The sequence below is a fragment of the Onychomys torridus genome, chromosome 17 (genome assembly GCF_903995425.1).
Source record: "Onychomys torridus chromosome 17, mOncTor1.1, whole genome shotgun sequence".
NCBI lineage: Eukaryota > Metazoa > Chordata > Mammalia > Rodentia > Cricetidae > Onychomys > Onychomys torridus.
The window spans coordinates 29,691,922-29,719,875 of NC_050459.1; the positions used below are offsets into that span (position 1 = coordinate 29,691,922).

The 27,954-nt window shown below is 46.9% G+C and overlaps 1 protein-coding gene across 2 annotated transcripts in view; it reads left to right on the plus strand.

Annotated features, from left to right (window-relative positions):
* The first annotated feature begins 264 nt into the window (after nt 1-264).
* Nucleotides 265-27,954, plus strand: part of Mfhas1 (malignant fibrous histiocytoma amplified sequence 1) — a 92,984-nt gene continuing 65,294 nt past the window's right edge. For both annotated transcript variants that reach the window (XR_004943002.1, XM_036166494.1), the window contains exon 1: nt 265-3,847. Coding sequence is in view for 1 of the 2 variants with exons in the window: in XM_036166494.1 (XP_036022387.1) it covers nt 862-3,847 (2,986 nt within the window). In the remaining variant the exon portion in view is untranslated. The remainder of the gene's footprint in view (nt 3,848-27,954) is intronic.

Below are 27,954 nucleotides of genomic sequence, written 5' to 3' on the forward strand. Positions count from 1 at the left end.
AATCCTTAGAGACCCAGGGCCAACAAAGAGCCAGATGCGGAGGAGCCCAACCCGGAGACCCCAGAGTCCCACACTAGCCTTGGGGGATCGCGTGCGGTGAGCCTCGCAGAGGGACGAGGTCCACGCCGCTAACCCCTCCAAGCCCGGCGCCCCCAAGCCCCGCAGCTTGGGCTGGCTTGCAACTCCCGCCCCTGGGGCGGTGCCGGGAACAAGCGGCGCCTCCGCCGGTCACGTGGGGGCCGCTCCACCGGGCGGCGCTGTAGCTTTCCGAGCGAGCCCTCCCAGCGCCGGGGACGCGGCGCTCGCGCTCCCGCCCGAGCCGCGGGGAAACGGAGACAAGGAGACGCCGCCGCCCCCGGCGCCCCGGCCCTGCGCCCGCAGCATGCCGGCAGCGGAGCCGAGCGCTGCCTTCCTCCTGCTGCTAGCGGAGGCCACGCCGCCGGCCTCCGGGCCGCCGCTGCGAGGGTAGCGGGGCTGGAGTCGGCTACCCAGGCACCGCGAGGCGGGCGGAGCTGGAAGAGGAGCAGGCATCCTCCGCGGCGCGGCGGGCGGCGGCCCTGCTGCCCGGCGCGCCCATGGCCCGGGAGCACGGAGAATGCGAGCCGTGTTGCGCGGCCGCAGCCCAGCTCCGCGCCGCTCGCCCGGTGCCCCCCAGAGCTGCCCGCGTCGCCGCCGCCCCCCAGCTGCGGGCGCCCGGCCGCTGGCTGCGCTAGGGACCCACGGCCGCCGGCTGCGCAGGGGTGGTGGTGGCCCGGGAGCAGCGGGAGCGAGAGGAGGGCCCGGGCGCCGGCCGGGGTGCAGCGCGGCATGCAGCTGCGGGCTCCGGTGCCGGCGTGAGGGTTGTCGGCGCGGGGCCCCGCCATGGCTGGCAAGGACAGTGGCAACCTGAAGACGGTGAGACTGTGGCGGGACGCCGCCCTGCGCGCCAGGAAGCTGCGGAGCAACCTGCGCCAGCTCACGCTCAGCTGCCCGAGGGCCGGAGGCGATTCACTCGAGTCCCCCGACGCCCCCCAGCTGGTGCTGCCGGCCAACATCGGGGACATTGAGGTGCTGAACCTGGGGAACAACGGCCTGGAAGATGTGCCTGAAGGTCTGGGGTCGGCTCTGGGCAGCCTTCGCATCTTGGTCTTGCGCAGGAACCGCTTTGCCCGGCTGCCCCCTGCGGTGGCGGAGCTAGGCCATCACCTTACGGAGCTGGACGTGAGCCACAACCGGCTGACAGTCCTGGGTGCCGAGGTGGTGAGCGCCCTAAGGGAGCTGCGCAAGCTCAACCTGAGCCACAACCAGCTGCCGGCGCTGCCTGCCCAGTTGGGTGCCCTGGGCCACCTGGAGGAGCTGGACATCAGCTTCAACCGGCTAGCGCATCTGCCAGATTCCTTCTCCTGCCTCAACCACCTGCGCACCCTCGACGTGGACCACAACCAACTCACCGCCTTTCCCAGGCAGCTGCTGCAGCTGGCTGCCCTGGAGGAGCTGGACGTATCCAGCAACCGCCTGCGAGGCCTACCTGAGGATATCAGTGCCCTGCGTGCCCTCAAGATTCTCTGGCTTAGTGGGGCCGAGCTTGGCACCCTGCCCAGCGGCTTCTGTGAGCTGGCCAGTTTGGAGAGCCTCATGTTAGACAACAACGGGCTGCAAGCTCTGCCCCCCGAGTTCAGCCGCCTGCAAAGGCTCAAAATGCTCAACCTCTCTTCCAACCTCTTTGAGGAGTTTCCTGATGCGCTGCTGCCCCTGGCTGGTCTGGAGGAGCTCTACCTTAGTCGGAACCAGCTCATCTCAGTGCCATCTCTTATCGCCGGGCTGGGCCGGCTTCTCACCCTGTGGCTGGATAATAACCGCATCCGCTACTTGCCGGACTCCATTGTGGAGCTGACGGGCCTGGAGGAGCTGGTCCTTCAGGGCAACCAGATCGCTGTTCTGCCCGACAACTTTGGCCAGCTCTCCCGGGTAGGTTTGTGGAAAATCAAGGACAACCCACTGATTCAGCCCCCTTACGAAGTCTGCATGAAGGGGATCCCCTACATCGCAGCCTACCAGAAGGAATTGGCTCATTCCCAGCCAGCTGTGCAGCCCCGCCTCAAGCTGCTCCTGATGGGCCACAAGGCTGCAGGCAAGACCCTGCTCCGACACTGCCTCACTGAGGACAAAGTGGAAGGAGACCAAGGAGGAGGGGACAAGGAGAAGAACTACTTGCTTTTCCCTCCCCTTGGGAGCAAGGGCATCGAGGTGACCAGCTGGACTGCGGATGCTTCCCGGGGCCTGCGGTTCATTGTGTATGACTTAGCTGGCCATGAAAGCTATGAGGTGATCCAGCCCTTCTTCCTCTCCCCAGGAGCCCTGTATGTGCTGGTGGTCAACTTGGCCACCTATGAACCTCGCTGCTTTCCTACTACCGTGGGCACCTTCTTGCATCGGGTGGGGGCCCGGGTGCCTCACGCTGTGGTGTGCATTGTGGGCACACACGCGGACCTGTGTGGGGAGCGAGAGCTTGAGGAAAAGTGTCTGGACATTCACCGCCAGATCTCTCTGCAGGAGAAGCACGATGCAGAGGGCCTAAGCCGCCTAGCCAAGGTGGTGGATGAGGCCCTGGCTCAGGACTTCGAGCTGCGCTCTGCCAGCCCCCACGCAGCCTACTATGGTGTTTCAGACAAGAACCTTCGGAGGCGCAAGGCCCATTTTCAATACCTGCTGAACCACCGGCTGCAGATCCTCTCCCCCGTGTTGCCGGTTAGCTGTAGGGACCCCCACCAATTGCAACGCCTCCGCGACAAGCTGCTCTCTGTAGCTGAGCACCGGGAAATCTTCCCCAACTTACACAGAGTCCTGCCTCGATCCTGGCAGGTGCTGGAGGAACTCCACTTCCAGCCACCTCAGGCACAGCGACTGTGGCTGAGCTGGTGGGACTCTGCCCGCCTGGGTCTGCAGGCAGGTCTGACGGAGGACCGGCTGCAGAGCGCCCTTTCCTACCTGCATGAGAGCGGCAAGCTGCTCTATTTTGAGGATAGCCCCGCCCTCAAGGAGCACGTCTTCCACAACCTTACCCGCCTCATTGACATCCTCAATGTCTTTTTCCAGAGAGATGCTTCTTTGCTGCTGCATAAACTGCTCACAGGGACCAGTGGAGAGGGCGAAGGGGAGGGGGAAGTCTTCCTCACTCCAGCAGTGCCCACCCCGGGTCAGGACCCACTCCGGGCCACTCAGCTTCATCATTATGTGGAAGGCTTTCTGCTGCATGGGCTCTTGCCCGCCCATGTCATCCGGTTGCTGCTTAAGCCCCATGTCCAGGCCCCGCAGGACTTGCAGCTCCTCCTGGAACTGTTGGAGAAGATGGGACTCTGTTACTGCCTCAATAAACCCAAAGGCAAGCCGCTGAATGGCTCCACGGCTTGGTACAAGTTCCCATGCTACGTGCAGAATGAGGTGCCCCACGCAGAGGCCTGGATTAATGGGACCAACCTGGCTGGGCAGTCCTTTGTGGCCGAACAGTTGCAGATTGAATATAGTTTTCCCTTTACCTTTCCACCTGGATTGTTTGCACGCTACAGTGTCCAGATCAACAGTCATGTGGTGCACAGGTCGGATGGGAAATTTCAGATCTTTGCCTATAGAGGGAAAGTTCCTGTAGTGGTGAGTTACAGACCCGCCAAGGGGGTCCTGCAGCCAGACACCCTGTCCATTGCTAGCCACGCATCGTTACCAAATATATGGACCGCATGGCAAGCTATCACCCCTTTGGTAGAGGAACTGAACGTCCTGCTTCAGGAATGGCCTGGACTGCACTACACCGTGCACATCCTCTGTTCTAAGTGCCTTAAGAGAGGGTCCCCCAATCCACACGCTTTCCCAGGTAGGTGTGAGAGGGTGTTGGGGTTCATTGGTGGTTTGTGTTACATTGCGGTTTTGGCGACGTTTGTTTCCCACGTGGCAGAATGTTGCTGTAGCCTCATAGGCTCTCCAGCAAAGCTTTCCAAGGTAGACTCAGGGTGAATGTGGCATAAGCCAAAGCAACAGGAATCGCAAACCACGCGCGTCGTTCTCTTCTAACAGGGAGACTCATACTGCCAAATTTAAAACACTTCCGAATCTCCTTTATCCTTCTTTGTAAGTCAGCCACATTTCTTAGAGGGAGCTTTCAGGTGGTTGCACAGGAGCTGGGATGAGGGTGACATCAGCCCTGTGCTGAGCCTCACACGTTGTCGGGAGGGAGGGAGGAGCCTGAGTCTGTGTTGGTGGTCATAGGCTTTTGTTTAAAGTCCTGCTGTAACCAGCAAGCCAAGAGTTAGGGCTGGCTTTTCTTGAGACATCCGAAGAATGTTCTGTAACTGGGGAGGGTGATGGCTGAGTGGTCGGTAATGCATGCCTGCCTCTGGCGAGTACAGCCTTGACCAGTTCAGAACAGAGAGGACTCGCTTCTCTGAGGGGAATTTCCTCCAGTATTTCCTGGCAATTTTGAGTCTTCTCGACGCCGTCAGATACGTTTCTCTGGTAAATGGGACTTTCCGATGGTGGTTTATAAGTCATGGAAGGGCAAACGAGACAAGAAAACCCACGAGAGTCAGATTTTGTCTTTTTCTTTTGTAAACAGTTACAGGCGAGTGAGAGAATTTGAGGACTAGTTGTTTGAGATTTAAAAGGAAAGAAATGCTCATTTTTAAACGAGCAGTTTTAACGATGCAGCGGCACCGAACACAAGGGTATGGATTTTTCTCCACCTGCCCCCTCCCTCACAGATGCACAGCCTCCCTGTCGTCATCCATCACCCCCTGCTCAGGAGCAGTCCATTCGCTCCTTCCCTCCACCCACGGGAGCGAACCCTCGTCTGGAATTCCTAGCTTACATTAGAGCTCGCTCTGGGTATTTATTCCTGTGGGTTTGGGCAAATGTGTAATGAATGACATGCATCCATCATTGTAGTGTTATCTAGGGTGGTTTCCTGGGAAACCATCCTGGGAACTCCTGGTCTTTTTTTTCTGCTTTGCCTGGGATTTTTTTTTTTTTTTTTTTTTTTTTTTTTTTTCCTGTTAATTAGGCTCAAGTCTTCAGCAAGGAACCGTCTCCTCATCGTTTGGAGTTAACAGCTGATTTGTGTGTAGCCCACTTGGTCAATAGTGTTACACGCATCCTGAGCACAAATCCTGTAACAATGGTGCCAATGAGCCTTCTCACCTGGGTCCCCCACCACCCGGGATAGGCTGAAAGGTGACTGAATGCCAGCCACTCTGATCTTTGTCTGGGCATGAGTGCCAGCAAGAATGCAGCTTGTAATAGTATCAGGAAGGAATAGGATACCAATATTTCCGAAGGTAAAGTCTTTCCGTTGTCCCAGATCTAGGTTTAATTCTTCAGCTTGGAGAAAAAAAAAAAGGGCACCGCATTGGGTTTCCAGGCAGTGGAGCCAGCCATTCTGTATGATGATCTGGCATCTTGTCACAGGCCCGGACTTGGTGGATGCCTCAGTGTATCTGACGCTTGCCATTGTATTTTATTCATGGAAGCCAAACCCTTTTCTTTCTCATGTTGCTGAGTGAGAAAGCATCGAGTGGTTGGGAGCACTGTACTCACAGTCACCAGTTGTTGCTCAATGCAGAGACAGAGTGTGAATTAAATTGATGTCCTCCTCCATGACAAAGGGAAGCACATCCTTGAGCAAGGACCAGGCTGGGCTGAGGAGTTCTGTGAGTGAAACAGCAAGCCTAGCGTGGTGATTTTTACCTCTGCTCTGAATGTCTCACCTCCAACTACTGCTTAAAGGAGCTGGCCCAGAGACAGGGAAACTCTAAGCAGGGGGCGGGGCTTGCTTCTCATTTGCCTTTCAAATGAGGCACACCTGATTGGCAATCCAGGCTCTAAGGGTTTTTCAAGTTGAGAAAGGAAAAAAGAGAAAAATGCTAAGAACACACATCTATATTGAGACATATGCCATTAGTTATTTTTTTATATCACACATGGAGAATTTCTATCAGAGATGTTCTTTTTTTTTTTTTTTAAGAATTCGTTTTGGCATATATATATATATGGAAAAAGTTGACAGTACTGTGTTTCTGTGTTTTTCTTTACATTATGACAACAGAAAAAGAACGGGATTTTTTTTCTCTGACATATTTTTCTGTGATTCTCATCATTTATTAGTAATTGTTATAATTCTGAAAGTTCTTGTAAGAACTAAAAACACTGAAATCTAGACTGTCACATGGGAGAAATGGCAACTTTTGATGTTCAGTTATTAAGGAGACACACACACACACACACACACACACACACACACACACACACACACACACACACACACACACCCTTAGGTGATCAGCGCATGTTTCAGTCTGGGAGGAGCTTTGGAATCTACAAGGAGCTCTCTGTCTTTCTATGGGGTCTTTTTGTGTCTTTTGTTCCCTTTTTAGGGACAGAAAACTGGTGGCTTCACTTTACACTTAAAGTATCAAATTTTCGGGCTGGAGAGACGGTTCAGAGGCTAAGAGCACTGACTGCTCTTCCAGAGGTCCTGAGTTCAATTCCCAGCAACCACATGGTGGCTCACAACCATCTGTAATGAGATCTGGTGCCCTCTTCCGGCCTGCAGTCATACATACTGTGTACATAATAAATAAATAAATCTTTTAAAAAAGTATCAAGTTTTCTTGTAAACTCACAATTTTATATGCAGTGGTTTAAAAACTGATTTTTTTTTTTTTTTTGTCTACTCTGGGACATCAAGTACCAATTCCCATGTTGCTTGGTCCCATGCTGCAGAGGCACTCTGTCACATTAGTACCTTTTAAAATGTTCTTATATGGAAAACTCTCCTGGCCCTGCCCCACCTGCATTTTCTGGCAAGAGCTACTTAGCTGGCTGGGTGAGGTGGAGCTGGATTTCTCCTTTAATTTTGGAGATCCTTAGCCAGCAACCATAGATTTAACATTTCTCCTAGACAGGATCCAATCCCATTGTCAAAGGGATTACAGATTTATTTTATTGAAGACAGTTGGGATGACATATAGGAGTTTAAGTAAAGATTTATTTATTGTATCTGCTAATGTTCAGTCTGCACGTATGTCTGTCTGTACAGAGGAGAGTGTTGGCATTACAGATAGTTGTTAGCTGCCCTGTGGGTGCTGGGAATTGAACCTGGGTACTCCAGTGCTCTTAACCGCTCCCTGGGCCATCTCTCTAGCCCTGCAGGTTTCTTCCAGAAACTGAAGAAAGGTCATGCTTCATGTCGTGGTGGCTCAGCAGGTAAAGGCCCTTGTCTAGCAATCCCAGAGACCTGAGTTTCATTCCCAGAACCCATGTAAGGGTAGAAGGAAGAACTGGCCTCCATATATGTACTGAATCATGCGCGCACACACACACAAACACAATAGTTTTTCAGAATATCGCTGTGAAAATTGCATGTTTTCTCTGGGTATCAATTCCTGCCTATATACCACCACTACCCCCCACGCTCTTCCATTTCTGCCCCATAATTGGTCCTGCACTCTCATTCCCAGAGCATGCTGTCCTTTCTATGGGCTGTCTTTTCATGTTCTTATTCTCTTTGCCTGTGTCATTTAAACCAGAATGATCGGCCCTCTGAGGTTGGTGGCTGACCTGATGGGCTGAGTGGCCAGGACACTGGACTGCACCAAGCTTGCTGAGCATTGATGGCATTTCAGCCATCACATGACTGCTGTGTGGTTTTAAGTTGGAAGAATATGTCTTTGTCTACCTGACTTTGAATATAAGTTTTCACTTTTATTCAAATATCCACTCTCCAAATTATGGACTGTAATTTGTAACAGTAAGGAGAAAGCAATCCAGTAAGCTTAATTAATTGTGTGGTTTTCTTCAATTTTGGCCACATTCATTCCCACAGAGCCTTTCCATATCCCACAAGTGCTCTTTGCTCCTTCATAGTTTTCACCTAGTGTGTACCTGTCTGACTGTGCCTGTCTGTCTTTGTGTGCCTGTCTGACAGCGTGTCTGACTGTGTATGTCTGTCTGTGTGTGTCTGCCTGACCGTGTGTACCCATATGACAGTGTGTGCCTGTCTTGACTGTGTGCGACCATATTATAGTGTTGCCTATCTGACAGTATGTGCCCATATGACTATGTCTGTCTGTCTGATAATGTATACCCATATAACAAAGTGTGTGCTTGCTTGACTATGTGTACCTATGTGTGTACAATGCACACTTGTTTGGCTGTATGTACCTGTCTGACTGTGTGTACCCATATGACAATGTGTGTGTGCTTGACTGTGTGTGTGTACCTAGATGACAGTGTGTGCCTGTCTGAAAGTGTGTGCTCATAGAACGGTGTATGTCTGTCTGATGGTGTGCACCCATCCGACAGTGTCTGCTTGTCTGGCTACATGTTCTGACACTTGGTGCCTATCTGACTGTCGTTGTATCCATCTGTGTGTGCCAGTCTTGTCTGACTATGCATGGGTCTGATGGTGCGGGGCCTGTCTGATGCTTAGCATATTTCTCTTGTTCCAGGGGTGGCTGTGAATGTCATAATTACCCCTTTGATTAGATTGTTCACTTGCTTCCGCTCAGTGGAGACCTGCCCCAGGCTTTGTGGTCCTGGGAAGCCTCTTAGGTGTTCCCTCAGTGACGGTTTGGCACTTTATAAGAAGAATCTCTCTGTTGCTCTGTCAAGTTCCCAGGTAGTACCGGATGGTGATGCTGCCCTGCCCTGCTTCCCCCACCTCAGATGTCCTGGCTCCCCTGCTGGGTTTGGACTGCAGCACTTGGCCCTGAATGGGCCCTTCATTTTGACTACTGGAGCGAAGCAAAGTTCTGGCCTTATTATATCTAAATTTTACAATTACTGGAATCTGAGCATGACCTAGTTGCTTGGATTGAATTCGTCATTGTTTTTTAAATTCACAAAGGTTATTCATATCTTTTTAATTTAGCTTTATTAATATGGTTGCCCCTGGGTTTTTAATTTCATAAACAGGCCTCTTTGAACTCTGTAGGACTTTGCTCCGCATAAAAAGAAAAACCTTGACCATGCAGTAGGAGAAAGAAACACTGTACAGAACAGAGCTCAGAGACTGGGGGGCGGTTTTAGTAGTGCTCAAATTATTTTAAGACTTGGAGTCTCAGTTCTAGGGTGCACTTTTAAGGCTGCCCTTGCTCAGGTACTTGAGAAAGTCCCAGAGAGAAACCTTTTGTTTGTGACACACATTTTGTGTAACAGTCTGCCTCCTGCTCCCCTTGCTCCCTGGTGAGCCTGGCCTGGTTTAGCTCTCCCTTATTCCCTTCAGCTCATATCTAACACACTGATGGGGTACACTCAGGACCTGGATAATAGTGCTTTCCCTGTGGCTGGGAAGAAGCGCCAGTTCTTGCCCATTGCTTGGGAAGGGGGTTGTGGGAAGGGCCAGTTCGGAAATGGATGTCTCTGGTGGTTTCCCCACCTTGCTCCTTACCTCTCTTCACTCCATTGGTGCCCCTTGAGTAAAGACTTGGCAGCCATGACTAGCGGGCTTTTGTTTGAGTTGTTGAAAAACCAGAGCATGTGCTGGCCCGGTTTTCACCCTCTGTTTCTTGCAGCTCCTGAACCTTTCCCTCATCCACAGTCTCTGTGGATGTACACCAGGCATCTCTGTTCTGGGCAGGCCCCACTCAGCCAGGCCTCAGGTCTCTCAGACTCAGCCTGAGTTGTTGTGAAGCCAGTTGCTGGGACTTGGGGGTGTGTGTGTCCTTTTTGTCCTTCTCTGGGTTGATGCCTTTCCCTCAGAGGAAGTGAAAGCTCATTGGCACATATCCACATAATGCTCTGGCATGGATGAAGCTGGCCTTCTTGTCTTGTCCTCAGAATAATTCATGGGCAGCTCAGACACCCACAGAATGCATGTGATCAACTCATGGACCTAGAGACACCTCCCCCCCCCCCATCTGAAGAATGGTACTGTATCCCAGGGACTCTTCTCTTTCTTGCCTTCTGATGTTTCATGGCAGTGGGAGGGGTCTCCACAGACATTGTTTCTGAGAGATCAAGACATTATGTTATCTCAGTGATTCCTAGCAAGTAGGTTTTGGCTTGTTTCTGGTGTTCTTTATCTCCAAGTGTGTATGTCGAGATTTTTTTTTTTCCACACGATTTTTCTAGCATGCTTTTAATCTTTGTTTACAAACTCTTACAGAAATGGATGGATGGATAAGGGGCAGATGATTAGGATACCAAGTTGAGTAGAATGTAGGAGCTGGCTGCCTAAAGCCTTCTGCTCCCTGACCTCATGTTTATTCACCTTTTGTCACTGGTCACCCTTCCTCCAAAGCAGAGGGTCTCATAGTTCTTCCTGTGGTCGACGCCTACCTGTCCATTACCATTGACTCCAATGAGAAAGAAAAGATCAATGATGAGGAATATGAAGCCATGACTGGTGGAGGTTGAATGGGCACAGAAAGGCAGATTTCTTCTGGTAGCTTTCCCCTCTTCCAGATGAAGTTGCTTCCCGGAGCTCTGCCCTGCATTCATCCTGCTGATTGGAGACCAGGGAAGACCATGGAGGAATGGCTGGCTGCGGTATAGACAACCCCATGTGTACTGCATACTTGGCAGCCGCGTGGATAACAATTCCCAGATACCCTTGCCAACAGGGCTGACTTATTTGTAGAGAATGAGAAGGAAAACTTTGGAGTTATTTTTATTTTTGGCAGTAAGTGCTCAGAAACATTTCTTACTTATTTTTCTTGTGTCTGTGTAATGTCCTAGCTGGAAATACTGGGTCTTGTTAAAGAATAAATGAGGGAGGGGCCCTGAGCAACAGTTATCTCTCTAACAGGACACCCACAGAAGGTAGAGAATACAAGCAGCGGGGTGCAATGGACCTGATGGTCCAAGGAGCCAGGCAGCTTTGTTGGATGCTAGGAGCCTGGAGGCTCTCCTTGCTTGCTTCTGGGAAGTTCCTGCTACTCCAAACATTAGCACTGGGCACCCAGGCTATTCCAGCTGTCTCTCTTTCTCATACGGCTTGTACAGAGGTGCTTGGTAGCAGAGTGTGTTTTAGGGTGGGGTGGCTCCCTGGGTCAAGTGCTCAGTGTGGCTGCCTCTGCTCTTCTTCCCTTCTTTGTATGTCTCCTCCTCCTCCTCCTCTCCCTCCTCTTCTCCCTCCTCCCTTCCTTGTCTTCCTCTCCTCCACCTCATCTCCTTTCTTCTTCCTCTCAAGGTAAAATGTATCAAATATAAGATCAACCATTTTAATGTGAATAATTCACTGGTATTTCCTTCCTTCACAGAGCTTCGGAAGCATGACCTCTGAGTTGAGTGCTTGTCTAGGCAAGGATCCCTGAGGCAGGGCTTGGCCTCCTTCCTGAGATGAAAGGGCCTGGGAATTCTTCCACCTGGTTCCGGGTGACAACTTTCTGTGCAGGGCATGGCTTAAGAGTTAGAGTTTGGGTGCTTCCTCAGGGTTCCCCATTGACTGGACATCTCTCACATAGGCATACTGGGATCCTCTTGTTAGGGTTAGTGAGGCTGCCTAGGCCCTTGGGTCTATCGGTGGCAGGTGTAGTTTACTGTGTGTATGTGTGTATTATATAATATTATATATATGTATATATGTATCATTTTTGGGTAATTTTTGAGTGATATATCATGCCATAGGTAGATGAGCAAGTAAGGGTTGGGAATATTTCAATATTATAATATTACCATACAAGACAAGTTATTAGCTTGAGTCTGCCTTCAATCACTTTTGAATACCTACTGTATACAGACATTTGAGCTGAACTGGGAGTTTTAGGAAAATAAAATACCTGACCTTGACCATAGGGAGCTGGGGTGGGATTTTAACATGATGATTGATCCTTCAGTGATGGAATCTGACCATACAGAGAGGAAATCAGTGTATGCTAGTGAGATGTCTAGCTCACTTTCTTTCTTTTTCTTTTTCTTTCTTTCTTTCTTTTTTTTTTTTTTGAGTCTAGATTGTTTGTTGTGGTAAATCTCAGGCAGAGCATCAGAAGATGCTGGAACCAGCATCATCACCGAGTCTTTCTATAACCTAAAGCTACTTCCTTGGTCATTTATTAGCTCCTGGTTTGGAAGGATCAAGGTCATCAGTCATTTCCAAATGTCAAAGACTATGAATGTTGACTCTGAAGCCAGCACAGATTAAAGTGGGCGTTGCCAAGCATGTACAACTACTACTTACAGGTTGCTTTGTTGAGGGAGGCTTTGTTGAGATGGTTTCCTATTATTAGCCTATTAAATGTTGAGAGAATCAAAGAGTTAAACATCTCAGATCCTCCCTGCTCCCAAGATGCATCTGAGATCCTCACTGTTCCCAAGATGAGTCATGTGCTGTTGACATGGAGTTAGAACCATGTACTGATGAATTAGAGGCAGTAACACAACCCTTCATCCCTCCCTAGTTTGTAAGGAGGGAGCTTAAGAATGGTTGGAGAGGTGATGGAGAGGTGGCTCAGTGGGTAGCATGAGGACCTGGCTTAGGGTCGCTGGTACTCATGTTAAAAAGCTACTTGTCTTGGTGTGTGTCTGCAATCCCAGCATGCAGAGGTAGGAGGATCCCTGGAATTTGATGGGCAAATAGTTTTGATGAATTGACCTGTGGCATACACACACACACACACACACACACACACACACACACACACACACACTAAAGGTTTATAAAAGTTATTGGGGAGTGACAGTGTCAAACCAGAAAGATTCTTCTCTTGGGTGCTTTGTTTGACTTCTCAACTCTATTGTTGTTTTAATGGTTCTCAGCTTCCATGCGCTCTCCTCTCTCTCTCTCTCTCTCACTCTGTGTGTGTGTGTGTGTGTGTGTGTGTGTGTGTGTGTGTGTGTGTGTGATCAAGACTGTCTTTATAAAGGAGATGGTTGGGGGACACCATAAGACTGAGTGTGTGCTGATTTTTTCAGCATGCTCAGAGGTGTCAACTGGATTGAGCTCATTCAGATCCCTGGTGACCTTATGAAGTAGGATCCTTGTTGCCCTCATCTTCCAATGCAGATGAGCTTTAGTAAGTGAGTTCCCTATAAGAGTGCTCTGGGTTTGCTCCAGCCTTCTGTTTACCTCTCAGAGAGGTTAGCTCCTTAGCAGGCAGTTTGCAGTGAATGTCTGTCATATCGCTAGTAGCTGGGGCTGTAGGGAGTGGGGGGTCAGCAGAGGTCATGGTCAGGGGTGTGAACCACCAGGAAAGCATGCCCTGAGTGGTGCCTGCAAGGCAGCTAGCTCTGCAGCTGAGTGTTGAAGAGAGTTTCCAGGTGACCACAGGAGGAAGATCGTGGGTCTCAGTATGTGAAGGGGACTGGAAGGCTAAGTGAGTATATGGCATAGATTGTGTGCTCTAAGCATTTGGTGTTTAGGAGTTGTGATAAGGAAGGAACTTCTTTATTTAAATGACATTTTGGGCCCGCCAGCTTTGGCAGCGACTCCTGCTAGCCCTTGAAGGAGAGCTTTGAAGCACTGTTCCAGCATGGCCTTTGCCTTTGGACAGCCCTGGAAGGCATTTGCAGCTGGGACAATGGAAAGGTAGCCTCAGATGATCTGCATGGGATACTGTGGCTAAGTGTAACATTGACCACTTTCTCCAGGTCGGAGTACAGGGAAGAAAGGGCCGTTGACTGTTACCACAGTGATAGCCGCATGCCTTGGGGAGTCATAGGATTGTATGGGAGGAGATTGATTTTCCTTGCTGTAATTCTTACCGTAACAGCCCCTGAGAAAAGCAAATTTGGATCTAACGCATCTCCACTCACTTTATGCGTTGCTTGTAATGCCAGAATAAATGAAAATGCCATTTGAATTAACTTTGCTTCCCAATACCCTCTTTGATACATATCATTCCCTTAGATATAACTGACCTCAGGGAGTCAGCGTTTCTTGCATTGATCACGTTGCTCTTTGCTTGAGTTTTTCTGTCCTTGCCTCTGAGTTCACCCAAACACACTCTGTTGCTCTTCGACTGAAATGCTTGGAAGTCCAAGATATTTACAAATATCATATATATATATATATATATATATATATATATATATATATATATACACACACACACACACACACACACACACACATATATTTCAGATTTGACTTGAAACAGAATTGATCTTGCTTTTTAAAATTGAAGCATTCTGAGCTGGTGAGATGGGTTAGTGGGAGAGGCACTTGCCATGCAAGCCTGAAGACCTGAGTTCAAGCCCTGGAGCCCCAGCAAAGATGAGAGGAGAGAGTAAACTCCACAAGGCCATCCTCTGATCTGTTTGTGCTGAGGCTTTTGCACTCTATACGTGGTATACATGCACTATACATACTGTACATCTCTGTGTGTGTGTGTGTGTGTGTGTGTGTGTGTGTGTGCACACAAGCTTGTGGCTAAAATCCTTCTTTTTTTAATAGTGGGGCTATGGCACAGTGCAATCTTTTAAGAACTAAATTTCCCCATACTGTAACATACAGATTTGGAGGGCAAAGGGAAAAGATGTCACTCATGGCTGACATATGCCATCATCACTGTTTCTTTCAGTCCCTCCTTTAAGCTTAGGTTCTTAAAATATGTACTTAGCTCATTATATAAATTATTTAAATATTGATTTTTTTTTTTTAAGCTAAGCTCTTGTCCATTACGTTTCAGGGGATTTCTACCTGCACAATATTGTGAGTGTTTACATAGTAGTGAGCAAGATGATTTTAGCTGTTTATTTAACTGTGTGGCTCTGGCTCAGCCATTTGGACGCTTGCATTTTATTATATAAATATAAATATATATATTTATATTTATTATAATTCTGTGCTGAACTCTTCTCCTTCTTTTCCCTTTCTGTTTTTGTTTGTTTGTTTTTTGAGACTCTGTAGCAAACCCCTTGCCTGAGCCTTCCGAGGATTACTGGCATGACCTTGCTTGGCTGTATTCCTTTCTGCAAGGTGTTTTTTGTTTTGCATGTTTTGTCTATTTGGACCATGAATTTTTATTATTATTCACAGACTTTATAGGTAAAAGAAGCCAGCAAAAAAACTGAATCTGGGATGTGTGTGTCACTGTATTTACTCATGGGAGCAACACTGTCCCCTCACGGGGAGGTGGGGTCGGTGAGGGGAGTGGAGGGGGCACAGCAGACTTCAGATGCTCCTCTGCAGACAGCCCTGGGCACACTTGGAGCTGTAGCCTTCCTGCAGGGGGGCGCCTGGTCTTTGCAGCTGCAGGAGCTGGAGCATATGCAGGAACTGCCAGGGGTGTGTGCAGTAGCAGTTGGGGTCTGGTTCTAGTGTAAGTGAGTCCAGGTTCAAAGGAACCAGTAAAACTCAGCCATGCTTTTGGAAGGCGTGCCCTGAGATGTTTGCATTTGGGTGGCCATTTCTGAAGTAGGATCACTGAGTATTAGACAGAGAATGTCATGGTCTAAGAATATGTTTCCATGGCTTTCCTGCTACCTGCTGGAGCCCTTAACCAGGCTTCCCCTCTCCTGCGTATCATCCTAACAATGCACTGATATTTCATGGAAAACAGCCCCTCAATGATGACTCAGAGTTCTAATTAGTTAGGATGTTCACTGGTATGCGTGTTGCCTAATTAGGTTGCTACTTTTCTGAGTTTTCAGATAATATCTTTTGGCATCGTCTTACTGGCTTTCAGCTTTGAGGAAAACCATCACAGTGTTTTATCTGTTTAGATGAACTCTTCATGTATCTTTGTTGTATTTAAGATTTTTCTCCCCCCAGCTTGGTTGCCTTTTGGTTACCTAAAAATTTTTGTTTTAAATTTTTTTTTTTAACAATTGTTTTCTTAGAGAACTTAAAAACAATTCCATCACATCATTGCAGGGAGAGAGCAGAAATCATACAATGATTCTAATAAGAAAGTAGTTGGGCGGTAGCGCATGCCTTTAATCCCAGCACTCGGGAGGAAGAGTCAGGCGGATCTTTGTGAGTTCGAGACCAGCCTGGTCTACCAAGCGAGATCCCCAGGAAAGGTGCAAAGCTACACAGAGAAACCCTGTCTTGAAAAAACAAAACAAAAAACAAACAAAAAAAAAAAAAAAGGAAAGAAATTAATCGCTGTGTTTGGAAAGTAAATTCAACAGCAGAAGCCCCCAATCATCCAATCATCCATCTCACTTCTTATTTGTAAAATGTTCCTTGTGGTGTCTTGCAGGGATGTGTTAGCGTGTACTTAACCTGAAAGAGGACACCCAGGCTCCTTTTACACCTTGCATTTGATCACAATATATATTTTGGGGGGCCTGGAGAGATGGCTCAGCAGGAAAGAACTTGTACCACTTCCCCAGAGGTCCTGAGTTCAATTCCTAGTATCCATATCAGGTGGCTTATAACCACGTATAACTCCAACTCTGGGTGGGTCTGATATCTCTGGTTCTTGGGACACCTGAACTCAAGTGCACATACCAACACACATACACTGTTTAAATATATAATATATATGGATTTTGGAAATGCTGCCACAGTGGCAGCATGAAAACAAGCACCCTCATAGACATATCGCATATATCTCTATGGAATATCACGTAATATTCCGCCCTCTCCCTGTACTGTTTAGTCAGCCCATGCTGACAGACCTTTGATGTCTTCCACCCTGTTTTTTTTAAACTGAAGAGGTCTTCTCCCTCTTGGAGGTTTCACAATGAGCTACTTTTAAAAACCTTCCGAGTTTATCAGGCTCCCTTTGTGCTCAGAACACTCTGGAGATGCAATTAGTCAGCATGGTGGGACAGGACAGAGGCTTGGGAATTAGCAAAGCTGGGCTTTGTGATTTCAAAAGGAGGTAATGTTCCTAACTGGCTTCTGTGTTGCATATTGGAACGCTATTGCTTTGAGCGTAATTATGCTTTTCACAGCTTAATTCATCCATTCTTGTGCGCTGCGGTGTTTAGACGTAGCCGTAATTACAAATCTTGCATGTTTATAAATAAGAAGATCACCGATCAAAATACGACTGTAGCAGTAGAATAAATGCTTGGCCCATGTAAGAAATCAATGAAAAGTAATTAATCGTGAACCACGTCCCACTGACTCAAAACACTGCTTCCACCTCGCTGCTGGTGGCAGGGTGGGGTTCCGCACCGTCGCATTTTCTAGACTTATGCTTGGTGTGGTATAGGAACCAGCACTGGATGTCCGGTTCTCGGAGCAAGTGGGAGTATAAATTTTAAGAGGTTATTCATGTGGTTTGCTTTTTCTCCTATGTACAATGAATAAGGGATGGGTCTAACCTAGTGCAACTCAAGTGTGTTTGCCATGGTTGAACAATACAGCATTAAACTCTGTTTCTGTTGCTCCCGTGTTTTAAAAATCCTTGCTGGTACATTTCACTGGAAGCCAACAACATCCGAGTTGGCTTCTTCGAGTAGGGGTTTCACCATATGCTCTTTAAAAATCTTTCTCCTCACCCTACGTGCCCAGAAGCAATGCAGACAGTATGGAGGAAAAGGGTGATTCACATTTTCTCTGAACATGTTACTAGAAAATGTATTCAGCGGGACTCTATAGATGCATGGCATGGCTGAGGTGACTTTGATTCAAGTGTTGCTCATGAATTGCATGGGAAGGACTTAAAAAAAAAAAAGAAATGTGAATTTTCCAAAAATACTCCGGTGTCAAAACTGGCTCCCCTGTCTGCGGGGAGCAGGGCTGTTTTGTGCCTGGGGGTACAGGAACACAAAAAAGACCTTTATTGCCCTCAGTAGCATTCATCTGTCCTGGTCCCTGACACGGCTGCTCCCCAGATGGCTCCTGAGTGGCACAACCCTGGTCCTTTCCCTCTCTTGGGTGAAGCAGGTGTTCTTTTCAGCTTATTTCGTATCTTAAGCCTCTGCATTTCCACAAATACTAGCAGGCGGCTCTCTGTTTCTTCCTAGTTACTATGTTGCATTCTTTCTTCTGGGTGTAAGCCAAGGCTAGTGTACTGGTTTTCTATTTGGTCATTTCAGGAACATGGCTTCCAGGCGGTGGCTCAGCTTCAGTGTAGCTAGCGAGCACTCCTATCAACAGACTGTTCGCCTGCCCAGCCCCTTCTTGAGCACTGTGGATGCAGCTGAGCCTTGCTTCTGGAACATGCTACAGAACTCATGCTTAGCCAAACAGGAGGGCTCATTGCGTCTTGTTGATTACCAGAGCTGCCCAAATTCTTTGGTCTAGCCAAGTAAAACAACAAAACAAACAACCTCCCCAAACAAAAACAAACAAGAAACAAACAACAACAACAACAAAAACCCACCACCAACAACAAAACTTAAACAAAAGAGGTGACCATTTCCAGGACCACCTAACACCTGCCACCTCAGGTGCTCGGCAGGCTGGAAGCTGCAGGGTCAGGGTACTTCAACCGCTCATCTCTTACCATCCGTAAACCTTCTGATTTACAGCGCCGTTTGTGATGTGAGACACGCTCATTCATAGGGGAATCTCCATCGAGATCATAAACCACTGGAAACCAGAGAGGAAGAATGGGGAGTTAGAATGGCGTCCATTGTTCTTTGTTAGGAAAGAATCGCGTTCTTTGGCTGTGGACAAATATTTGCTTTTGAAGAATCTGGTGGTGTGTCGGTGGCTTTGTTCATAGCGGTGCGCGAACACATGCTCCCTCCTCACCTCCGAGGATGCTGCAGCATGTGCTCTGTGGAGTTTATGCTTGGAGCCAGGCTGCTGCGTGTTATCTATGCTCTGAATTGCTTTCTGCTTCATCTCCCTCTGGCGATCGCCCCTCCTCTGACCCAGCTCATTTCTGTAAAGGCCCCGATCTTTGTCTCAAGGAGTCCACATGGTTTCCTATGGAAGTTGGCGCAGAACGAATGTCTCTCTTGCTGCAGCCCGAGGTGAGAATTGCCATACAGCTTTCTTTATGCAGGATCAGCCCCAGAGAAAGAGCCTTTGCTTCTGTTATGTTCACACAAAGTTCAAAGCCATAGGCTGAGACCTCTAGGAAGCTACGTGGCATCCTAAAACCTCAGCTTTATCCAAAAAACGGGGAGGAAAATTCACTCAGTTCCTAAGCATTGGTACCTGTGTCACACTCTCTTTAGAGGTCATGAGGTTTAAATAAATGAATAGGCATCCAGTCCCTAACACAGTTTCTGCGACATGGTAAACACTCCATAAACACAGACTGTGATTACCATGATCTGTGTTCACAGATAAGAAACACTGATGCCCGAGAGGGCTGAATACCTTGGGCACTCAGTATGCAGCAGAAGTGAGGCTGTCCTCCAGAGCCTACCATCTCTATTATTTTCAAACAGTTCCTCAGGAAAAAAAAAAAATACTAGCTTCCACCTGTCAAAAGTGGGGATTACTTGAATACAAAAGGAAGTGACATGTGAGAAACTCAGAAGATTGTTTTCAACATGGAAACTGGACTATGGATGTGTGCTAGGCTCTGCCATGACCATGCAGGCACAGGGTAGCTCATGGGGCATCAGAGGAGAGGAAAGCCGCAGAAGGAAGAAGAGCAGGTAGTAAACAGCCTTGGTGCTCTGTACTCAATTCCAAGGGCAGAGGCCTTCTGAGACATGGGGAGGCTGGGGGTGGGGGGGTGGGGGGGCGGGGGGGGGAAGCATCCATCTGGAGCCAAGTGGGTGGAGCAGGAAAAGGCCTCCAGCAAACTGCATGCCTGCAGATTTTCACAGAGCCATATGAGGAGAATGGAGGTGGTGGACACGCCAGGAGCTCAACTCTTCCGTCATCAATGCCCATGAAATGTAAATGTGGTGTGTGTGTGTGTGTGTGTGTGTGTGTGTGTGTGTGTGTGTGTATCATGTATTTTTTTTAAGAAGAGAACTCTTGGCAGCTCCCTATAATGTTAAAAGAAATCTTGGTGATTTTCCCCTGTGAGTCAGAGGGGCAGTATTGAACGGTCAGCTGGAATTGCTGGGTTTGCGTTTTGCAGACACTCTCGTGGCAGCTGCCTGGAAGAATGGAGTGGGAATGAAGTCCAGTGGCCACTTGAGCTCACTCAGATGTAATGAATGAAAAAGGCCCCACCCAGAGCATCCTCGGGGACCAAGGAAACAGAGTCGGGGATGCTAAGGAGGCAGACCCGGATTCTTCCTCTGGCTCTGGCTCTCTCTCTCTCTCTAGGCTTCACTTTCCTTAGCTGTCATGTCAAGTGCCAGACCCTTTGACTGGAGTGTATGGTTCAGGATCAACTTGAAGCACTGTGAGACGAAAACTGGAGCATTTATTTTAAAAACAGAAAAGCAGAAGCGATCTGGTAACGTTAGTCTCCACAGGACTGCTGACCTAATTGGTTTATGTAGGGTTCTTAGCCTCCCCCTCTCTGATGGATGGCACATAAACTCCAGAAAACTTACGATCTTAGGTTTGTAAGCCATGCCATTTCTTAAAATTGGCAGGGTCCTATAGGAATAAGAGACTTTGTAAATAGTATCTGGTAACTTTTCTCCTACTTAAGATACGGAAAGGATAAATGATGTCCATGGCGGCTCTCTGAGCATCATGAATTATGTATGTCGCAGACCGTGGCATTTTTTTTATGGCTGCCCGTAACCAATCTTCTTTTGTTCTAGTTCATTTTCAGCCATGGTGCTTGTGAAAGAAGAGGTCAGATCAAGTGCATTGAAGGGGTCTGTGTAGGGTAGGGGCATCGGGTTTGCTGTCTAAGTCTTTGTATTGTTTTGGTTTGTGTTTTGTTTTGTTTTTCATCGTAAGATTTGGGGAGAGGGGTGGGGAGGAGGGACTGCGTGCTGGTCACAGCTGTGGGTTGGGCTAATGATGGCGGTTCAGAGCTGGCACGCTCCTGGAAGGTTCACGGCTCCAGAGAAGCTGTTCACCCTCCTGTGTCCTGGCCGACCTCCTTACACTGTATGCAAAACCAGGCTGGATTGTAACTGTTTTCTCACCTAGGAAGGGAAACAAATTGGAGCAAATGATTAGGAATGTGCCCCCCCCCCCCCGACCTTTTCTTCCTGCCATTTTTCTCTAGGCACTGGATGACATGAGAAAGGACTTTCAAATGGAAAGTGCAGAACCCATTTGCCTCTCTTGGCTTTTACTCTTTCTTTGCCTCACTGGGATCTGAGGGAGTCACGGAAGGCAGGGTTCAGATTCCCCACATGGAAGTGGAGATGATGCTAAGTTGAAGCCACTTGTGACGATGATTATTGTAGTCACTCCCTCTTTCTGTAGCGGGAGCTACTACCCAGCTGCCCGATGCAGGTGTCCTCTGTAACTAATTGGAAAGAGCCCCATCTGTGCATCCCACTTTGGGTGTGTTGCTGTCTGTAAAATGGTCTAAATCAAAGATCCGAGTTGTTGAAAGTGACCTCGAATTGAGGAGGGCCCACAGCCTGTGGGCCAGCTCTGTGTAGAAGTGGAGGTCTGTCTGCCAAGGACTGGTTCAAGGCATGTGTCAAAGCGGTACTGGGATCATTCAGCGTCAGTTTAAAATGCTCTGGAGCTCCATCTAAAGAGTTCATTCTGGGTGTTTGGTTCACTACTAGATTTAAAAAAAATCTTGGCAAGAATAATTAAGTTAATTTATTGATTAAACGATGCAGCATTCTGTTCCTATAAGGGAAATAGGATTGGACGGAGGATTTACGTGGCCAGATGGTAGCTGTCATGATACCGATTCTGTCAGGCTTGTGTTCATTCAGCTGGCGCTAATGTGGCCTTCCACCTACAGGCCATTAGCAGGTCCATCTTTGGAACCTGCCCTCAAGGACTTGGGTTCAGGCTGAGCAAGGCTGTAACAGTGCAAGAGGTCAGTAGACCAAATGCCAAGTGACTGCAGAGGAACAAGAATCCTTCCAACTGAGGGGGCCCGAGGAACCGATGTTGTGTTGATTCCTGGTGGAAGGGGCGTGTGGGAATAAATACTCTTCTTTTCTTCTACACAAACCATCAGGTCCCCAGGGTTTTAACTCATGGTTAACACTGTGAAGTCATTACTGCTTTTGAATCACCATTAGTTTGTCTTAACCTTTGCATTGCTTTTGAAATCCTGGGGTTAGATTAGTAAAGGAGTAGAAATAGTGATTACTGAGAATGACTTTCTAAGGGAGGCCTTATAAGGAGATGAATGTATGGGTCCATATAGAGACAGGGTTTCTCTGCGTAGTTTTGGTGACTGTCATGGATCTCACTCTGTAGCCCAGGCTGGCCTTGAACTCACAGAGATCCGCCTGCCTCTGCCTTCCGAGTGCTGGGATTAAAGGCGTGCGCCACCACCGCCCGGCTTGGCTCCTTTTATTTTTACACCCTATCAGGAGTGCTTGTGGCCACTATCCTAGCATTGGCTAAGAAGCACTCTTTCAGGAGTGTGAGATCGTATTCTTTACTTGTGCTATTAAAAATGTAGCAGAATGTTGAGATGGAAAAGAATTTAGTTGGTCACTGTGCACTAATAACGTGATTTTAATGGCCCTGGGTTTTGTTTAGTTGTGTTCTCTTTTGGACCAGTCTTGAAGTCCTCAATCCGTTTGCTTTGTCATCTCGATTTCTTCATCCCAAAGAGATGCTTTCTCTCCCCTCTGTTTTACACTAGTGGTAATGGATACAGCTGCACTGTACACCAGACCATACCAGGTCACCTCTCTCTTTTCCTGTGTTACCTTTTACGTTTGTATTATTTACAAATGATGACATTATGCCTTACAAATTGTCTTGTATATCTGTCTCTGTAGATGTATATCCCAGTCCTCTATATAAACCATTTTGTATATCTATAGATGTATATTCCATTCTCTAAACAAACCATCTTGTATATCTGTAGATGAATATTCCCATCCTCTATACAAACTTACCTTGTGTATCTGTGGATGTATATCCTCATTCTCTATACAAACCGTCATATATATATATATGTATGTTAATGTAGATATCCCCATCCTCTAAAGACAAGGACAATTGAATTGCAGTTCATTGATTCCTGAATTCATATCATAAATATTTTCAAACTGCCCCCAGGTAATTGTTTACTAGGGGAGCTGGTAAGATGAGAGAGATCCAAGTGATGAGAGAACATTTTCCCCATCACCCCTAAAGTTATGGTAAATGAGGCAGACTTTTGTATAGGTATCACTGACCCCCTTGCCTACTTCTTGCTAGGTAGCCATCGGTTGCTCTTTCAACCTCCATTTCAGTGTCTAAGCATTATCTCTGAAACAACAGTCACCATTAGAAGGGGACAGGCACAGTACCTGTGGTAGGACTGATAACCCAGGTGACTGTGCCCATGGGCTTGGTGATAAAGGGCATCAAGCCTCCTAGATTCCCTGGATCTCCTTTTCTATATTCTTATGGCTTGGAGAAAAAGAATAATAACATTACTTTAGCTACAAATAAACCCTCCCCAAAATTGCCTCACGATGCTCCAGGGAGCCAGAATTTCAGTTTCTCTATCACTGCCATCTTTTTCAGATGGCTGGCTGGGTGGTTTTTCCCACAGCGCTTCTGTCCGGACAGCCAACTGGCAGACTGGATAAGGCGGGTGGGGACCTCTATTCTGAGGTAGGAATAAACCCTGCCCTAGTTTTTCTGTCTTCCTGAGTCAAATAATAGAACTGTAATTGTTTTACATAAGCAGCTTGGGCCTATGAAAAATTAAAATTTCCCAAGATCTTTAATATCAGATTTGGGAACACAAAGTAGGTAGGCAGTCTAAGAGTCGCAGCTTCATTTTCCTAATAATTACTAAAAATTTCTGGGACACTTCAGGCAGTCCCCCTGAATAGTTGAGGGTCTGGCAGGAACCTGATGTAATAATGTACCTGGTAGTCAGTCTCTAAAACTAAACGTTTCCAGATAGAAATAAACTAATGCCGTGTGTCGACTCTTAGGGTTTTCCTGGGTGATGTCTCAAATCGGGGTCCCATTCCATCTGAGTTACGATCACCCCAGCCTTCATTATCTCCATCCCCTGAAACTGGGCCTATTTTTGTCCTAGCCCAACATTCCCAGACTCTGTCTTTTATGTTTCTTATCTTAAACTAAGTGGATCTGTAGTTTCTCAACCTCTCATTTTGAGGTCAAAACTATCTTTTTATAATTTTAGATTCTTTTTTTTGCTTCGATGAAATCTTAATTGATTTGTTCAGAAACTGGATATCCTTTTGAATAGTGAGCCTATGAGTTCTACACAAAATCACAGGGGGCCTCAAGTGATCTTTTAGGTGAGAAAATAGTGCTGTTATGTAACTATATATGACACCATCTCCTCTTAGTCTGTCCACCTGTCTGTCCTCTTCCCTTTTTTCCCTCTCTCTTTCTTGAGAGCCTGGTATTAGTTACTTTTCTAGTTGCTGGGACAAAATACCTCACAGGATACAACTTAAGGTGAGAAGTGTGAACCTGCCAGTCCCGTTGGGTCAGCCCACAGAGAATGACAAGGAACACCTATTGGTAGTGACCTACTTCCTCTAGCTAGGTACCAACTTCCTCTCCCCTGCCCCCAGCCAAGGATCATGCATTTGAAAACTGGAGCCTATGGGAGACAGTTTACATTCAAATTATAGCCAGCATGGAGGTGAGCTTTCACTAGTATCTATCAAGTGACCCAAGCCCAAGGACCTCAGGCCTGAGATGCAGCTGTTACATGATAAGTTTCAAAACTATCCTGTAGGTAGCCAAAAGCTGACACACATAATTGAATATTTTAGGAAAAGGAAACCTTCAAGAGTTACTGTGGTGGTTGGATGAGAATTGCCCTCATAGGCTCATGTATTTGAATACTTGGTCTCCAGAGAGTGGAACTGTTTGAAAGGATTAGAAGGTGTGGCCTTGTGGGAGGAAGTATTCACTTCGGGTTGGCTTTGAGGTTTCAAAAGTCCACACTGGGCCTAGACTCACTCTCTCTCTCTCTCTCTCTCTCTCTCTCTCTCTCTCTCTCTCTCCCCCTGTGGATCAGGATGTAGAACTCTCAGCTACTTCTCCAGCACCATGTCTGCCTGCATGCTACCATGCTCCCCACCATGATGATAATGGACTAAGCCTCTGAAACTATAAACAAGCTCCCAGTTAAATCCTTTCTCTTATAAGAGTTGCCTTGGTCATAGTGTCTCTTCACAGCAATAGAGCAGTGACTAATACAGTGACCATTGAAGAATCAGACAAGAACATCTTACTGCTTGGTGAGCTGGGAAGTGGGCCACTGTCTTGGCCATGGGCAATTTCACTTGGGTTTGAGTTGGAAAAAGGCTTTTGCTTATTCATTTCATTGCCTATACACAAAGGTGGCTTGATGAGGTGAGGTCTAGATACTGAACTGAACCAACATGATCTAGGGCAGTGATTCTCTAGGGCAGGTCAGAAGTAAATATGTGTGTCTCTTATGGTCAAAACAGATTAGAAACCTGCCAATGATATCATATAGAAAAATCCCAAGACTAGAGACCAAATATCGAAGGGGTCATGGCTTCAGCGAGAAGGGAAAAGTTGTGGTATCCATATGAATCATGGCTAATGGGATAAGAACAAAGAAATTCATGCTAAAAAATATAGGTGATGTCAACTGGATAGGAATTCTTTGTGCCTCACATAAGCAAGAGGTTGGTGTGTGCAGAAGGAGCCTCTGGGAACATAAAAAGAACAAAAGATGATAAAGCAGAAGCATCAGTTGGAAGCCATATTGAATACACCCCCACTGAGAGTGAATGGGCCCCTGGAAACCAGTCTACAGTCAGTAAATGACTTAAGAACAAGAGTTCTGAGTTGGAGACCTCACTACCTGTTTTTACTACTTAGTTTGAAGCTATAGTTACTAAGACAGGATGATATTAAATATAGATAGATAGGCCTGAAATATGTAGTTTATTGGTTTTGAACAAAGTTACAAGTGTTCCATGGGAAATGGGCATTTTCAAACAACAAGGCTAAAACAGACAACTGTATTCATAAAAAATAATCCTTGTCCCATAGTGAACACACAGATTAACTTGAAATGGATTACAGATATAAGTAAAGCATCCAATATTATAAATCTTCCTAAGAATATATAGGAGAAACATTTTGTGACTTTTGTATAGGCAAAACTTATCATTGTTGTGATTTTAAAAAAACAGACCCTAGTGGGTTTTTTTTCTTTCTTTCTTTTTTTGTTGTTGGTTTGTTTGTTTTTTGTTTTTCGAGACAGGATTTCTCTGTGTAGCTTTGGTCCCTGTCCTGCATCTCACTCTGTAGAACAGGCTGGCGTCAAACTCACAGAGATCCACCTGGCTCTGCCTCCCGAGTGCTGGGATTAAAGGCATGTGCTACCACTGCCCAGCCAGACCTTAGTTTTTAGGATTCTTTGAGATTCACAGCAAAATTTATTGAAAGGCTCAGGAATTTCTTTTATGCTCTAATGTCCCAGAACATGCAGCCTTCAGGGTGGACATTTTACTGTGATAGACCTCTACTAAAAGGACATTGTCACCTTGATTCCACAGTTTGTATTAGGCATCACTGTAAGTGTATTTCCCACACATAGTGGAAAAAAACGTACAATGACATGTATATACCATGTTTACTGAGTGTTTTCCTGCCCCAGAAATCCTATGTGTTCAGTCCATCCTTCCTGCCTAACAGCAAATATTGGCTTTTAAATGTAGAAACTGTCTAATTGAAAAAAAATGTGGTTATCAAAATGAAAAACTTTTGTTAAGAAAATGACCAGGCACGTTGTAGTTAGAGGGCATATGCTTGCAAAACACTGACCTGGTTTAAAAAACAAAGTAGAGCTACAACTCTGTTTTAAAGTAGCCAAATGGTAGCTGGGTGGTGGCAGTGCACGCCTTTAATCCCAGCACTTGGGAGGCAGAAGCAGGCAGATCTTTGTGAATTCGAGGCCAGCCTGGGCTACAGAGTGAGTTCCAGGAAAGGCGTAAAACTACGCAGGGAAACCCTGTCTTGAAAAAAACAAACAAACAAACAAAATAGCCAAATAGATTTGAAGAGTCTTGTCCCTAACCCTGCTATAGTAATGGAAAGTGAGTGTATAAAAAGATGCTGTCGAGTGTCATTAGAGAAATGTAAACTTAGGAGGTGCTGCTACATACCCCTGCCGCGCCTGAGATACCTATGAAATGCCAGGAAGGTGTGTAACACTTGGGCCTTCTGCACCGTTGATATTGGGAATGGAAAATAGTGTCGACGCAGTGAGGAAATCTGTTAGTTTCCCACCAAGGCAAAACTACATTCACCACAGAGCTCAGGAATTAATTCCTAGGTGTTTTCCCAAGGGAAATAAAAGCCTGTGTTTAAAGACGACTTTACATAAATATTCCTAAAAGGTTTGTTAGTTTGTTGTTATTTGATAATCATACACTAGAAATGGCTTGCTTGTTGAATGATAAGAAATTGCGACTATGTAGCCAAGAAAAGGTAGACAGTGCTGATAAAGAGCCCGGATGCATCTCGGAATCCTAATCCTGTGTGTTTTCACTCATGTGGAATTCTAGAAGATGCAAAGCTGCCCTAGTGACAGAAGACACTTCAGGGGCCAATTACATAGGAAGGGAGTTGTCTGTCGGGGTACAGGGAACTTGGGGGTACATGGATGTACTATATGTAAGGTGAGAGCCCACAGAGGTAGGAAGGTATTTGTCCCACTCCCAAATTTAGATGATTAAGTTAAAAGACATGTATAGATGTTTGCCATTATTAATAAGCTGTTGTGAAATAACAGTGTTCAGTCCTTGAGTGTTTGTTATCCTTAGGAGAATCGTTTGGGTTTCAGACTGAAGCAATTAGCAGTTCTGGATTTGCATGCACACGTATGCATGCATAAACATGTGTGCACACGAGCCTGAAGAAATGGAAAGAAGACTGATGATTCAGTTTGCATGAAAATTAAAACAGTCTGCCAAGACAAGCTCTGCTCTAAGCTTCCCAGAGAAGTCTGTGTGGTTTGTCATTAGAGGGTGACCTCACCCTGGCTCCTCCTTTAGTTACTGGTTAAACACATTGAGCATTAGTCTTATGAGCTGGTTGGGATGACTTCACAGTATCTCATTTGGAAGGAAAATGACCTGGGGAAACTGGCT